This window comes from Microcaecilia unicolor, chromosome 13 (genome assembly GCF_901765095.1).
Source record: "Microcaecilia unicolor chromosome 13, aMicUni1.1, whole genome shotgun sequence".
Lineage (NCBI taxonomy): Eukaryota > Metazoa > Chordata > Amphibia > Gymnophiona > Siphonopidae > Microcaecilia > Microcaecilia unicolor.
The window spans coordinates 47610733-47627204 of NC_044043.1; the positions used below are offsets into that span (position 1 = coordinate 47610733).

The following is a 16472-nucleotide window of genomic DNA, read 5'->3' on the forward strand; positions in this document are numbered from 1 at the left end:
GTTTTAAAAAAATGCACCTGATGTAGCAGGACTATGTCCCTTATGGATACTGATAATTGCAATGTCTGAGGACCGACTATAATCCCTCTTCATGTAAATTCTGTTCACAGATGACAAGAAGTATTAGAATCATGAAAAAAGTGCCAACATATTTTTGGTGCAGAGAAGTCTGGTACATTGACATTCAGCATTGGAGGCATTGGTCCCAATGGTTCCTGCAGCTGCATTGAACACCGGGGATGCATCAAAATTGAGGAGGTCTCCACCTGCCTTAACATCGAGTGTTGGTAGCAGCCACCAGGATCGGGCGTCCTCTGATCCCATCCTGAAGACAAGAAAGGATTTGTTGTTGTTCTCATAGATGCCAAGGGACCTCGGGCAGAGGTCAAGAGGCATCGGCACCGGCATGATCCCCCTTGAGGCATGGTGTCGAGAGCACTGGGACATTGACGCCATCAATAACAGAGAAATGCCCATGCCATGAAGGCTGCTTACCCTCCAGGGACTTGGAGAAGATGCGTCAATCTCCATCAAGTCTGGGCCAGGCCATCGATTCAGCCCTGATGTCTTCAAAGAACGTGACTATCCTGCTTATTTTCGAAGGAAAAGGCCGGCCATCTTCCAACACAAATCGGGAGAAGGCTGGCCATCTCCTAAACCCGGCCAAATAGGTATAATCGAAAGCCGATTTTGGCCAGCTTCAACTGCTTTCCATCACAGGGCCGGCCAAAGTTCAAGGGGGCGTGTCAGCAGGGTGCCGAAGGCAGGACGGGGGTGTGGTTTAGAGATAATGGAAAAAAGAAGGCCGGCTCTGACGAGCACTTGGCCAGCTTTTCTTGGTCCATTTATTTTTAGGACCAAACCTCAAAAAGTGCCCCAACTGACCAGATGACCACCGGAGGGAATTGGGGATCACCTCCCCTTACTCCCCTAGTGGTCACCAACCCCCCTCCCGCCCAACAAAAAAAAATTTTAAACATTTTTTTGCCAGCCTCTATGCCAGCCTCAAATGTCATACCCAGCTCCATCACAGCACTATGCAGGTCCCTGGAGCAGTTTAGTGGGTACTGCAGTGGACTTCAGGCAGGCGGACCCAGGCCCATCCCCCCCCCACCTATTACACTTGTGGTGGTAAATGGGAGCCCTCCAAAACCCACGCGAAACCCACTGTACCCACATGTAGGTGCCCCCCTTCACCCATAAGGGTTATGGTAGTGTTGTACAGTTGTGGGTAGTGGGTTTTGGGTGGGGGAGGGGGCTCAGCACCCAAGGTAAGGGAGCTATGCACCTGGGAGCAATTTGTGAAGTCCACTACAGTGCCTCCTAGGGTGCCCGGTTGGTGTCCTGGCATGTGAGGGGGACCAGTGCACTATAAATGCTGGCTCCTCCCATGACCAAAGGGCTTGGATTTGGCTGGGTTTGAGATGGTCGCCATTAGTTTCCATTATTGGCGGAAACCAATGGTGGCGATCTCTAACACCGGCCATCTCTAACACTGGCCCAAATGTTGAGATTTGGGCGTCCCCGACCGTATTATCGAAACGAAAATGGCCGGCTGGCCGGCCATCTTGTTTTGATAAAACGGTTGGGTATGCCGCTTTACGGGGCCGGCCTTAGAGATGGCCGGCCCCATTTGATTATGCCCCTCTATATTGGCTGAGCCCTAGCCTTTTTCATTAGCTCCCCTCGAGTGGATCTGGGCCATACTGGAAGAGGAGAGGGAATGCCTCCTAGCTCAACATGATGCTGATGCATCAAGGGCTTCGACATCAGCTCTGGTGGAGGTTCATCCCATTCTGGAGGCCCATGCCCTACCTGTCGTATGTTCATCAACAGTGATACCTCACAGGGCATTAGAACTGATGCATGTTGAGATGGTATTGCTGTCCAATCTCTTGTTGGAAGAAGTTTCCTTGTAGCACCAGAGATCACCAGACCCTCTGTGCTCCCATCCAGGGCATGACCAGCATGTCAGTAGACTGAGGCAGGCATGGACACTAACATCCAAGGAAAATTATTTCTCAAAGTTTGATTCAGACCACTCTTGGGAATCTGGAGAAGCACCAGAGGTCCTTTCAGAGGAGGAGGTCCTTTGGTATCCCTTCCCCTGCACATGAAAGGAAAAAGTCTCTTCTTGAGGAGTTCTCTTTTTATGATTTTATTAAGGAGATGGCTGGGTCCATCCCATTTGATTTGGAGACCAAGGATGAACCCAGGGCGAGCTTTTGGACATCTTGAGTTTTATTTCCCTCCAAAGGAAGCTGCGAGACTACCTGTGTAAACAGAATTCTTAGGAATGTACAGATAAAGCAGTGGAGACCTCCCACCCCCGAACAGCCTATATATATATATATATATATATATATATATATATATATATATATATATATATATATATATATATATATATATATATATATATATATAAAAGAATGCCAATTGTATGTGTAGAGTCCAAAAAACTCCCAGATTCGAGAAGCTTCAGCTTCCTTACCATTCCATGGTGGTCAAGTCCAGTCTCAAAAGAGCCAGAAGCTTCAAGACTCACACCTTGGTGCCCTTCAACAGTTCAATTAACCGGGCACTAGCAGAATTGTCTGTTTTTATGTATTGCTTTAAGCTTTATGTATTTCTATCTATTATGCTGTCTAAACACTATAGCTGTATTTATGTTTATTATTTTATCTATGTACACTGCTATGATGGTCTGACCCTAAGAAGGTAATCAAATAAAATGAATCTTGAACCTTGAACCCATGAGGAGGGAGGCTTGGACTTTGGAATCTTTTGGGAAATTTTTTTTTCCAAAATGCTATGCTAGCCTTCCGCATACAATCTTACCAGCTCTTAATGAGCATGATGAACTTGCATTTGCAGAATTAGTGCACAGTATTGTAGTTGCAGAAGGCTACAGAGCTCCACCAACTAGTAGCCAAGCAGCGGGACTGTAGAAAGCTCATGGTCTGAGCAACCTATCATGCTTTTGATACTGTGTCCAGAGTCTGTGCTATGGGTATTGGAATGCATAGACTTGCCTGATGCCTCGGACTTGGAAGCTGCAAGTCAGAGCCAGGATGATATCCTTTTTGGTGATACGGTGGAGGAGATCACTGACCTCATTAAGAAGCATTCTGACACCTTCAAGTCATTGTCCTGGCCCAGTTCTGGCTCAGTCTCCTCATCTAGGAGGTACTCTTGTGGAGGGCAGCAGAAGGCTTCTTCCCCCCTCTCAACCACCATGAGAATACCCTGAACTCCCACTCGGGCCTACAGCAGCAGAGGGCTCAGAAGTCCCAGCTGGCTTCCCAGTCAAAGCAGGGGACAAGTTTTGACTAGCTCCAGAAGAGGATAGCTGTAATAAATATAGACATTCCGGACAACCTACTAGTAGGAGAAAGGCTGAATTCTTTTCAAGCAGAATTCAACCAAAAATATCAAATATCAAGTTGTTAATGCTTCATTCTGAGTATTGGTAATTTTAAATGTTTAACATCAAGCAACTGTGCCTTCATCTTAAATACAGCCCATCAGATATGTAATAAAAAGAAGAAAAAGACCTAAGTGATAGACACTGTGCCATTTTTTTCTGAAAAAATCTGATGACTTCAAAATATGAACAGTCAAAAAACCTCCTACTCATTTTGTGATTGCGTTTGATGAAACTGCACATTCATATATATAACATGATTATTTATGTGTGTATCTTGTGATTAAAAAAGGGTAGCTCAGTGGACCCTGGTTGATAGTTCTCTGTAGCTCAGTGGACCTTTGTTATGCTCTGCATTAGAGACTTCCAGGGTTCAAATTCCTCAATAGAAAGCTTACTGCTGTCTGTGTTCCAACTGTGTAAAGGAAAGAGAAATAAAAGGGGAAGAAAAATATGAGTCCCCTCTCATTGAGTGAATGCTGGCAGAGTTGAACTTAGTCCTATCCTGTGTTAGAGCAGTGGCTCCCAACCAACATGTTAAGACACACTTGTGTGTCACCAAGACAGAAAACACTTGTTTAATACTATAATGACTCTGTTTTGCTCCATGGTGTGACTGCATCTTGAGTATTGCATTCAGTTCTGGTTGCTGTATCTCAGCAAGATATAGCGGAATTAGAAAAGGTTCAAAGAAGAGCGACCAAAATGATAAAGGGGTTGGAACTCCTCTCATATGAGGAAAGGCTAAAGAGGTTAGGGCTCTTCAGCTTGAAAACGAGACGGAGGAGGGGAGATATAATTGAGGTCTACAAAATCCTAAGTGGTGTAGAACAAGTAGAAGTAAATCAATATTTTACTCATTCCAAAAGTACAAAGACTAGGGGACACTCGAGGAAGTTACATGGAAATACTTTTATACAAGTAGGAGGAAATATTTTTTCATTCAACATAGTTAAGCTCTGGAACTCTTTGCCAGAGGATGTGGTAACAGTGGTTAGTTTATCTGGGTTATAAAAGGGTTGAACAAGTTCCTGGAAGAAAAGCTCATAGTCTGCTATTGAGACAGACATGGAGAAGCAACTGGTTGCCCTGGGATTTGTAGCATTGAATGTTGCCATGATTTGGGTTTCTTCCAGGTACTTGTGACCTATCTTGGCCAATGTTTGGAAACAGGATACTGGGCTAGATGGCTACTCTTATGTTCTTAAGTAAAATCTGACTTTTTCAGATATATACTACTTGTGGGCTCTACCGAGAATGGCTGCTCTGTGGCCTTCAGGCGTGCAAGTACGGTATTACACATAGCAACACACAGGCTTTTTGTCAGCATAGTATCCCCTGACTGATGCCTGAATGCTGCTACGTGCAATAATTACTTACTTTGAAGACACCTGAATACGTGAAACAATGATATGACTAAGGTCTTTTTCCTCTTATTATTACATACTGGATAGACTTTATTTACGGTGAAGGCACAGTTACTCTGTTAGTGATTCTAAATCACCTTCACATTTCTGGTTGTGTTTACTTTAAATGTTTACCATACTTTTTTTGTAGTTCATGTTTATGTAAGGTAATATTAGTTGTTAAGTACTTGGAGGGCAATTCTCAAACATAATTTAAAGCTGCATAATTGGTTTCAATGTGTGTATTCCATTTGTTTTGTCAAAATAAAACCACACAAGGACTTTCACTTTGAAATTTTATGTCAAAGCCTGCATATTACAATCATCCCACATGCTTTGCACTTGCTTGTTTGTTTTCTGCCGGGGGGGGGGGGGGGGGAAGGGAGTGGAGGGAATAGTCTTCATATGTTTGGAAATGGCATTTATCTGTGCTATTTTCCTTTCTGCCCCATTTTAATGTAGTTTAAAGTATGCCCATTCTGAACCTTACACGTGCTTTTAGGGAGAGCAGTTTTCAGACAGGCCAGTTTACTTAATATTGTGCTATTCATGAACAAGTTAACAACACTGTTGTGCTGTATTTTAATTTTAGCTGATCTTGGGGTCCTTTTACTAAGGCACGCTAAAAGGTGGCCTGCACTTCTAATACCTCTGTGGCCACCTTTAGCACACCAGTAAAATGGCCGCATCTTTAATTTTTTTTTTTAATGGCCACTGGCTAATTACAATGCGGCCATATCCTTACAGCCTTCTCCGGGGTGACACCCAGGTCCACTCTGATCCACTCAGGGCTTCTGCTCTAGTTGCCCAGCGCTCCCACCAGGTGCTGTGGAGGACTTGCAGCCCTTCTGCATTTCCTCACAGCTGTATCCGAGGTGACTCCAGTTCCACCCCGATCTTTCCAGGGCCCTCGCTCCAAGTGCACAGAGTTTCCAGGTGCTTTTTGGCTAGGATCAGGCGACCCTCAGGGGGAGGAATGCTGGCTTCGGCCTAACCCCTGGTAAGCCTTTCCTCAGCTGAGAGGTGCCCAGCTCTACCACCGGCTGCCTTTCAGGTGCTGTGGAGGACTTGCAGCTCCTCTGCATATCCTTATAGCCTTCTCCGGGGTGACACCCAGGTCCACTCCAATCCACTCAGGGCCTCCGCTCTAGGTGCCCAGCGCTCCCACCAGGTGCTGTGGAGGACTTGCAGCCCTTCTGCATTTCCTCACAGCTGTATCCGGGGTGACTCCAGTTCCACCCCGATCTTCCCAGGGCCCTCGCTCCAAGTGCACAGAGTTTCCAGTTGCTAAAGTACCTCAGTCATTTATGGCCCCTATTCACATTCTCTTCCTAGCCTTGTCCCTTCCTAATCTTTTCCCTCACCCCCTACCTCTCTCCGCTACAGGAACTCCCTGCCCATCCATCGACTTCTTCACCTCACCTTCTCTCCTACCCTCTTCCTCCCTCTTGGCTTTTAATCTCCGCCTCTTTCTTCCATCCATTTTGCCTTCCCCATTCCACCTAAATACCTCTCGCCTTCGTGGCCACACCTCTCCTACTCTCCTCCGCTCTCTTTTACTCCTTCTCTTACTCTCAGCCAGTGACATCAATCCCAATCCTGGCCCCCCTCACCAACTATTATCCCAACTCTACAGATCTCACTGCGACCTCTCTAACCTCATCTCTATTTCTCTACTCCCCTCCACTTCTCTGCCCTTCTCTTGTGCACTATGGAATGTCCGCTCTATCTGTAACAAACTCGCCTATATCCAGGACCTCTTTATCTCGCTTCACCTCCATCTGCTCGCCATAACAGAAACCTGGCTCTGCCCTGATGACTCTGCTTCAGTCGCAGCCCTGTGCCATGGCGGTTATCTATTTTCACATACTCCTCGCCCTGCTGGTCGCGGGGGCAGTGTTGGACTACTTCTCTCTCCCTCCTCCAGATTTCAACCCCTTCTTCCACCTCAATCTCACTGTTTTTCCTCCTTTGAAGTCCACTCTATCCGCCTTTTCTCTCCTCTGCCTCTTCGAATAGCGGTCATTTATCATCCCCCTGATAAGTCCCTTTCATCCTTTCTCAGTGACTTTGATGCCTGGCTTGCCTTCTTCCATGATCCTTCCTCCCCCTCTCTCATCCTTGGTGACTTTAATATTCCTGCTAATGATCCTTCCAACTCTTATATTTCCAAGTTACTCGCTTTAACGTCCTCCTTTAATCTCCAACTATGCTCCACCTCCCCCACTCATCAAAATGGTCACTGTCTTGATCTCATCTTCTCCTCCAACTGTTCACCCTCTAGTTTCCTTGCCTCTGATTTTCCCTTCTCTGATCACCATCTTATAACTTTCACACTTAAATCTCCTCCCTCCCAGTCCCGTCCTATCTTATCTAATTTATCTAGGAATCTTCACGATATTGACCCTTCATCTCTATCCTCCCATGTTTCAAACCTCCTCTCTACTGTGGCACCATCCACGTCTATCAACGAGGCTGTTTCTTCTTACAACAATACTCTATCCTCTGCCTTAGACACTCTTGCACCTTTGATGACCCGCCCTATAAGGCGTACAAAACCCCAACCTTGGCTGACTTCTAATATCCGCTACCTACGTTCCTGTACCCGCTCTGCCGAACGCCTCTGGCGGAAATCTCAGGCCCTTGCTGATTTCTTACACTTTAAGTTCATGCTGACCTCCTTCCAATCTGCTCTTTTACATGCCAAACAGGATTATTATATCCAACTGACCAACTCTCTTGGCTCTAACCCTCGACTTCTCTTCACCACATTGAACTCTCTCCTCAAGGTGCCCCCTCCCCCAACTCCCCCTTCATTATCTCCTCAGACCCTTGCTGAATTCTTTCATAACAAGGTTCAAAAGATAAACCTTGCTTTCTCTACCTCACCACCTCTCCCTCCACTAGTCCGTTCTCCTCTCCCTCCTTCCCCTCATTCCCTTTCCTCCTTTCCTGAAGTTACTATTGAGGAAACTACACTTCTCCTTTCTTCCTCAAAATGTACCACCTGTTCCTCTGATCCCATTCCCACCCACCTTCTTAATGCCATCTCTCCTGCTCTTATTCCTTTTATCTGTCATATTCTCTCACTTTCCACTGCGACTGTCCCTGCTGCCTTTAAACATGCTGTGGTCACACCTCTCCTTAAGAAGCCTTCACTCGACCCTACTTGTCCCTCTAATTACCGACCCATCTCCCTCCTTCCTTTTCTCTCCAAATTACTTGAGCGTGCTGTTCACCACCGCTGCCTTGATTTTCTCTCCTCACATGCTATTCTTGACCCACTACAATCTGGTTTTCATCCTCTCCACTCAACCGAAACTGCGCTTACTAAAGTCTCCAATGACCTATTACTGGCTAAATCCAGAGGTCAATATTCTATCCTCATTCTTCTTGATCTTTCCGCTGCTTTTGACACTGTCGATCACAGCATACTTCTCGATACCCTGTCCTCACTTGGATTCCTGGGCTCTGTCCTTTCCTGGTTCTCTTCCTACCTCTCCCTCCGCACCTTTAGTGTTCACTCTGGTGGATCCTCTTCTACTTCTATCCCTCTGCCTGTCGGCGTACCTCAGGGTTCTGTTCTTGGTCCCCTCCTCTTTTCTATCTACACTTCTTCCCTTGGTTCATTAACCTCATCCCATGGCTTTTCCTACCATCTCTATTTTGATGACTCCCAAATCTACCTTTCTACCCCTGATATCTCACCTTGCATCCAAACCAAAGTTTCAGCGTGCTTGTCTGACATTGCTGTCTGGATGTCTCAACGCCACCTGAAATTAAATATGACCAAAACCGAGCTTCTCATTTCCCCCCCAAACCCACCTCCCCGCTCCCCCCGTTTTCTATTTCTGTTGATGGCTCTCTCATTCTCCCTGTCTCCTCAGCTCGAAACCTTGGGGTCATCTTTGACTCTTCTCTCTCCTTCTCTGCTCATATCCAGCAGATTGCCAAGACCTGTCGTTTCTTTCTTTACAACATCCGTAAAATCCGCCCCTTTCTTTCCGAGCACTCTACCAAAACCCTCATCCACACCCTTGTCACCTCTCGCTTAGACTACTGCAATCTGCTTCTTGCTGGCCTCCCACTTAGTCACCTCTCCCCTCTACAGTCGGTTCAAAACTCTGCTGCCCATCTCGTCTTCCGCCAGGGTCACTTTACTCATACTACCCCTCTCCTCAAGTCCCTTTACTGGCTCCCTATCCGTTTTCGCAGCCTGTTCAAACTTCTTCTACTAACCTATAAATGTACTCACTCTGCTGCTCCCCAGTATCTCTCCACACTCGTGCTTCCCTACACCCCTTCCCGTGCACTCTGCTCCATGGATAAATCCTTCTTATCTGTTCCCTTCTCCACTACTGCCAACTCCAGACTTCGCGCCTTCTGTCTCACTGCACCCTACGCCTGGAATAAACTTCCTGAGCCCCTACGTCTTGCCCCATCCTTGGCCACCTTTAAATCTAGACTGAAAGCCCACCTCTTTAACATTGCTTTTGACTCGTAACCACTTGTAACCACTCGCCTCCACCTACCCTCCTCTCTTCCTTCCCGTTCACATTAATTTATTTGATTTGCTTACTTTATTTTTTGTCTATTAGATTGTAAGCTCTTTGAGCAGGGACTGTCTTTCTTCTATGTTTGTGCAGCGCTGCGTATGCCTTGTAGCGCTATAGAAATGCTAAATAGTAGTAGTAGTAGTACTGCAAGTGTCCTTATCATCACCTATTTAGTTTAGGAGGTGGTAAGGGCTTCCGCGCTAATTGGGTAGACACAGTAATGTGCCCGCGGTACCTGATTAGCACAGGGACACCTAATCTCTGTCCATGGGCATGCCTCCCATGCTGGAAAATAAAAAATATTTTTTCAGTGTGGGATTAGTAAGTGCTAAGTGGGGAAACTACCACGGGATGCCTCAGTTCATCCCGCAGTATTGTCCTTTTATTTATTTATTTATTTATTTATTCATTCATTCATTCTTGACATTTATACCCCACATTAGCCCAAAATAGATTCAAGTTAAAAGTTCCATGTTAGGTCTACCGTGCCTTAGTAAAAGGACCCCATTACCTTTGAGTCTTGTTTGTCTTCTTTAGTGACTGTTTTGTAATAAAAGAAATTATTCTGTCTCATTGTTTTGATAACTCTCTTTGTTGTATATTATGAATATTTACGTTGTCAGCTGCTATAAGCTATGATTGGAATGGTACTCCATAAATTTTCTTAAATAAGTCGATAAAATAAAATTGGTTCTTTTCTTATTACAGGTCCAAGATATCTGCTTTAGCCATGACTGCCGTTGGGTTGTTGTTAGCACCCTCCGTGGTACATCTCATGTTTTCCCCATTAATCCTTATGGTGGGCAACCCTGTGTGCGCACGCATATGTCACCCCGAGTAGTGAATCGTATGAGTCGCTTCCAGAAGAGTGCAGGACTAGAGGAGATTGAACAGGAACTGACAGCCAAGCAAGGTGGTCGTTGCAGCCCTGTACCAGGTTTATCTAGCAGTCCTTCTGGATCCCCTCTTCATGGTAAGCATTTCAATAGTATTATTTTTATATTCGTTAGTGCAATATGGGGGTAATTCTGTAATGAAGTTACCTCTATTTATGTGCCAGATATGCACATAAACCATTAGAATACGGGTCTATGTGCACATATGTGTGCACATATACGCATATATATCAAATATGTACCTATGTATTATTCTATAAATATGTGCATATCATTGTTAGTGTGTAGTTTGAAGGTGGGCATAAACATAAGCAGGGCACAAAGGTATATGCATAACTTATGGAATACTATGGGACTCATTTTCAAAGCACTTAACAAATACCTGGCAAGATCCCAAAAAAGTACAAAACATTATATACTGCATATCCCAGAAATAGTGGATTTTCCCAAAGTCCATTTAATAATGATCTATGGACTTTTTCTTTAGGAAGCCATCCAAACCTTTTTTAAACTCCGCTAAGCTAACCGCCTTTACCACATTCTCTGGCAACGAATTCCAGAGTATAATTACATGTTGAGTGAAAAAAAAATTTCTACGATTCATTTTAAATTTACTACATTGTAGCCTCATCGCATGCCCCCTAGTCCTAGTATTTTTGGAAAGCATAAACAGACGCTTCACATCTACCCGTTCAACTCCACTCATTATTTTATAGACCTCTATCATATCTCCCCTCATCCACCTTTTCTCCAAGCAGAAGAGCCCTAGCCACTTTAGCCTTTCCTCATAGGGAAGTCGTCCCATCCCCTTTATCATTTTCGTCACCCTTCTATGCACCTTTTCTAATTCCACTACATCTTTTTTGAGATGCGGTGACCAGAATTGAACACAGTATTCGAGGTGCGGTCGCACCATGGAGCGATACAAAGGCTTTATAACATCCTAATTTTTGTTTTCCATTCCTTTCCTAATAATACCTAACATTCTATTTGCTTTCTTAGCTGCAGCAGCACACTGAGCAGAAGGTTTCAACGTATCATCAACGACGACACCTAGATCCCTTTATTTGTCCGTGACTCCTAACGTGGAACCTTGCATGACATAGCTATAATTCGGGTTCCTCTTTCCCACATGCATCACTTTGCACTTGCTCACATTAAACATCATCTGCCATTTAGACGGCCAGTCTCGTAAGGTCCTCTTGTAATTTTTCACAATCCTTCTGCGATTTAACAACTTTGAATAACTTTGTGTCATCAGCAAATTTAATTACCTCGCTAGTTACTCCCATCTCTAGGTCATTTATAAATATGTTAAAAAGCAGCAGTCCGAGCACAGACCCCTGGGGAACCCCACTTACTACCCTTCTCCATTGAGAATACTGACCATTTAACCCTACCCAAGTTGCAAAGGACTCAAATATAAATCAACCTAGAGGCATATTTTCAAAGCACTTAGCTAAGTGCTTTCAAAATATGCCTCATAGTCATCCAGTTTTTCCTACATAAGCACACAATTGTGGAACACTTTACCAAAAGCCTTGAAAACCACGTATGACCCTCTACACTTCCGGAGAACGCTAAAAACTTACCAGTTCAAAAAGGCATACCCTATCATTCCAACATAAATGCCTGATCTCTGCTACTCAACAAAACTAAAATACGTAATGGACATAACGCACCCCTTTCGTTGTACGATTCCCTTATGTGGCTGTACCACATGAATTTTATTCTTACCACAACATCAGTCTGTATTTGTTTACACCGGAGTCTGCAAACGCCTCTCCGGTACTATGTTAGCCACATTGAGCCTGCAAAATAGGTGGGAAAATGTGGGATACAAATGTAACAAATAAATAAATTTAGCTTTGTAAGTCAGTGCTTTGAAAATACGCCTCTACTGGTTAGGTGTGTATCTCTGGAGCATAGGCTGACTGGGGTAAATGCTTTTGCCTATCTTGTATGCATGTATCTTGCCTGTTATGCTAATCCTATATAATAATTCTCACCTCCAACGTTCTATGCGTCTTGCTGCCTGTGTTCGTGACTTCTTCGGAGTTGGTCTGCTAGGCTCCGTAACACAGGCTGACGTCAGCAAATGCATTGTGACATCAACATCAGAACCCGTGGTTAAAAAAAAAAACATGCCTCACAGCTGATCCAACCCCCCTCAAACTGCCATACAGCTTGACAGCAACACAAAAAAAAAAGGCTCAAGCTTGCCTGACGCCACTGACGCGCTCAACAGCCGCCCTCCCAAAACACCTGGAAGTAACCTGTTCTGAGGGAGCAGGCAACCAGTGGAGCCGACCCCCCCCCCCCCCCTAGTGGCGTGCAGCCAGGGCGGACCGCCACCACCGCCCCGCCCTTGCTACACCACTGGTCAAGGGGAAGATGCTGGATAGAGGAGTAGAGAGGATAGGGAAGACAGGATCAAGGAAGGATGGAAAGAAAGGAAATATGCTTGCTCAGGGAGAGAAGGGTAGATAGTAGACATGGTGTGAGAAGGGTGACAGAAGGAAGATGCTGAATTGGGATGGGGAAGAGAGCGGGATGGAGGGAGGGAGGGAGTACCCTGAAACTGGGAGGGAGGGACCCTGAAACTCTGAGGAAAGGATGGAGACTCTGAACCTCGAAAGGAGGGAGGGAGACCCTGAACCTCGGAGGGAGGAAGGGGAGACCCTGAAACTCGGAAGGAGGGAGGGGACGACCCTGGAACTGGGAGGGAGGGAGGGGATGGCCCTGGCACTCGAAGAGAGGGGGGGGGCGACCCTGGAACTGGGAGGGGAGCCCCTGGCACACACTCTCATTCTCACACACACACTCTGTCTCTCACAGACACACTCACACCCAGACTCACTCTCTCTCACACACACACACTTGCACATTCACTCTCTCTCACAGAGTCACTCTCACACACACTCTCTCAAACATACACACTCCGAGGAAAACCTTGCTATTGCCCGTTTCATTTGTGTCAGAAATGGGCCTTTATTACTAGTATTCTATAAAGGAAAGTAGACACCTATAGAATTAGCTCCTATTCAGGTATAGAATTACCCTCCACATGTCATGCTTGAAGTAGTTAATTTGTCTAATAAAAAAACGTGTGCCTAGCTCATAAAGTACTTTGGCTTTTACTACAGAGCCACATGAATGGCCAAGATTCTGAAAATATTTGATGATCTGCCACTCCTAATAATAGATTGGCTTGCAATCTATTTGAATCTGTCTCATGGAGGTTTATACCTATAAAGGTTTGTTTGCACATGTACAAATTTGCCTTTATGTCTTAAACCATGCATATAAGCGAATCTTGCACTTATCAGTGGTGTGCTAAACCGAAGGGGGTATATCAAGTCCCATTTCCCTTTCCCCTTCCCTTTAAAGAACACAGGACATATCTGCAAAGCCTGGGAACACAGGTAGGATCATGGTGATGCTGCTTTCTGTATCTCTTCCACTCCCCATCTAGCTGGCACAAAGGGTGTGGGGATAGTAGGACCTGTCCCAACAGTGACTTAAGAGAGAGAGAACACCCGCAGCATGCTAACTGTGAATATTCAGTGGGAGATAACTGGTTATCTCCCACTGAATATTCGCGGCTAGCAGGTTAAACATTAATTGGTCAGTGGTCATTGCTGACCGGTTAAATAGCGCTGAATATTGGGGGGGGGGGGGATATGAATCATATAGGACATGATCTTTTGGATATTAAAAGGCTCTATGTCTTGGTAAATAATTTATTGACAGGCCCTTTTACAAAGGCACGCCAAAAAGTGGCCTACGGTAGTGTGGGAGCGTGTATTGGACGTGCGCTTGACTATTTCTTCACTGTGTGTGGAAAAAGGGTTTTTTGGGAGCCGGGAAATGGACGTGTGGCAAAATTAAAACCGGTACGTCTGTTTACGGCCTGAGCCCTTAACGTCATCCATTGACTTAACAGTAAGAGCTCACGCATTACCTATGCAGTAATCATCCAGCACATGCCAACTGCTTATTACTGCTAGGAACGCCACCACAGTAGAAAATTATTTTCTACCGCGGGTTTTGGCACACGACAAACTCAGAATTACTGCCAGGTGCACGCGCTATCCAGGTAGTAATGCCAATTTGACGTGCAATGCTCGCATGTAGGCCCTTACATGCATTTGTAAAAGGGCCCCTGAATACACAAGAGTTGTCAGCTATAAATGAATCCCCTCCCTCTGCGGAAGAATTAGCTCAATACTTTAGAGATAAAATAGCTAATATAAGACAAAGCTTGCCAAATTAATCCTATGAGATATCAGAATTTGTAGATAATTTACTGAAGAGAGGAAGGATTAGTAGCCGATAAATCTTGGTCTTCCTTCAATTCTCCATCTTATCATACTGTTAAATTGTGCTTATTGAAGTATTATTCTGCCTCCATTATGTTAGATGACTGCCTAGTTATCTCATGAAAGAAGCACCTTCTGAATTCATAGAACTTCTCACAGAGTATATGACTAACATGCTGTCGTTAGAATTATTTCCTAGAGAGATGGGTGGTATATTGCTTACCACCATACCTAAAAACTTGACTGCCAAAAGGAATGATGTGCTAATTTTAGACCATTGGCTTCTATACCTCTCTTGGTTAAGGTAATGAAGGGGATGGTGGAATATCAGCTTATGGAATTTTATTTACTCATTCTATTCTTCATGATTCACAATCAGGTTTTAGACCTCAATACAGTACCAAGATGGTTTTAGCTACGCTTACATCTAAGCGTATGAAAGAAGTTAGCCTTGGAAAGAAGGTTGTTCTGTTACAGTTTGATATGTCAAGTGCATTTGTTGACGCTTTTTGACTTTATTGGTATCAGTGGGACAGCCTACTGTTGGTTTCAGGGTTTTTTGAAGTCCAGAGCCTATCGCGTGAATATGTCAGGGTATCTTTCCTCAGATTGGATTTCAGAATATGGGGTACCACAGGGCTTGCCAGTTTCACTGATTTTATTTAACATCATAATGGCTTCATTAGGAAAGAGACTTGATGACTTGGAATTTCACTCTTTTTTTTATATACGTTGATGATGTCACCATCTTCACCCCTTTTCTTTTTATAAGATTCAAGACATCTTGGCAGATATAAAGAGGGGATTGGATACTTTGCAAAAATGGGCCGTAGCCTTTAAGTTGAAACTTTAAAGGGAAAAAACCCAAAATGTTTGATATTAGTTCTTTTAGACTTGTTTCTATTAACAGTTTCATGACTGATAGCTTTACTTATACATTATAAACTAACTTAAAGAAACTGGGAGTGATTATTGACAACCATTTAACGTTTGAACAACAAGCTTTGTCTACAACTAATAAGATTTTAGAACATTATGGAAACTTAGAAGGATTATGGCTTATTTTTCTACTGAAACCTTTCGCTTATTAGTCCAAACGTTGGTTTTAGCTAATATAGGCTTGTAACATTTCATATGCAGGATGTAAGCAGGCCACATTATGAAAACTTCAGACAGCAGAAAACATTGCAGCACATTTGATTTATAGGGCTTCAAAATATGAGAGGATAACCCCATTGTTGTCATTACATTGGCTGCCGGTAGAAGCTTGTTCTGTATTCAAATTGTATACATTAACTCACCGGATCTTATGTGGTACTGCTCCGAGTTACATTGCAAAGACTTGTAGATTTATCTGAAGGGAATGCTAGAGCTCACTTAAGAGAATTTTTAATTCTTCATTATCTTGTGTAAGAAAATTGTTTATAAAGCTATACGTTCTGCCTTGTTTTCATATCAAGTGACTAAATGGTGGAATCTGTTACCTTTGGAAATCAGGTGTCAGGAAAAGTATTCTAAAATGTTAAAAGCTTTCTTGTTTTACATGTTTTTGGTAGATATATTGTTATTAAAGACCCTGCTTTTCATTGACTTAGGATTATATAGATTTGTATTCTTATCTCTTATGTTTATATGTTCTTTTGAGATTGACTGTGAGCCACATTGAACTTTAATGGCTAAGGTGGGATATAAGTGTCAATAATTGTCAAATGTCAAATGAATAACATGAGGAGGGATCTAGCTAAACTGGACAAATAGTCTAGAATTTGGCATCTAAGATTTAATGCTAAAAAATGCAGGGCCTGCAAGGGAAGGTACAGTATACCCTAGGTCCCACTCTTCTGCACAGCTTCCTATCCTGTAGG

At 44.0% G+C, this 16472-nt stretch overlaps 1 protein-coding gene across 2 annotated transcripts in view; it reads left to right on the top strand.

Moving 5' to 3' along the window:
* BCAS3 (BCAS3 microtubule associated cell migration factor) overlaps window positions 1–16472 on the top strand; it is a 1139946-nt gene that overhangs the window by 500222 nt on the left and 623252 nt on the right. For both annotated transcript variants that reach the window (XM_030222408.1, XM_030222409.1), the window contains exon 15: window positions 10098–10362. In XM_030222408.1, the coding sequence (XP_030078268.1) occupies window positions 10098–10362 (265 nt within the window). The remainder of the gene's footprint in view (window positions 1–10097; window positions 10363–16472) is intronic.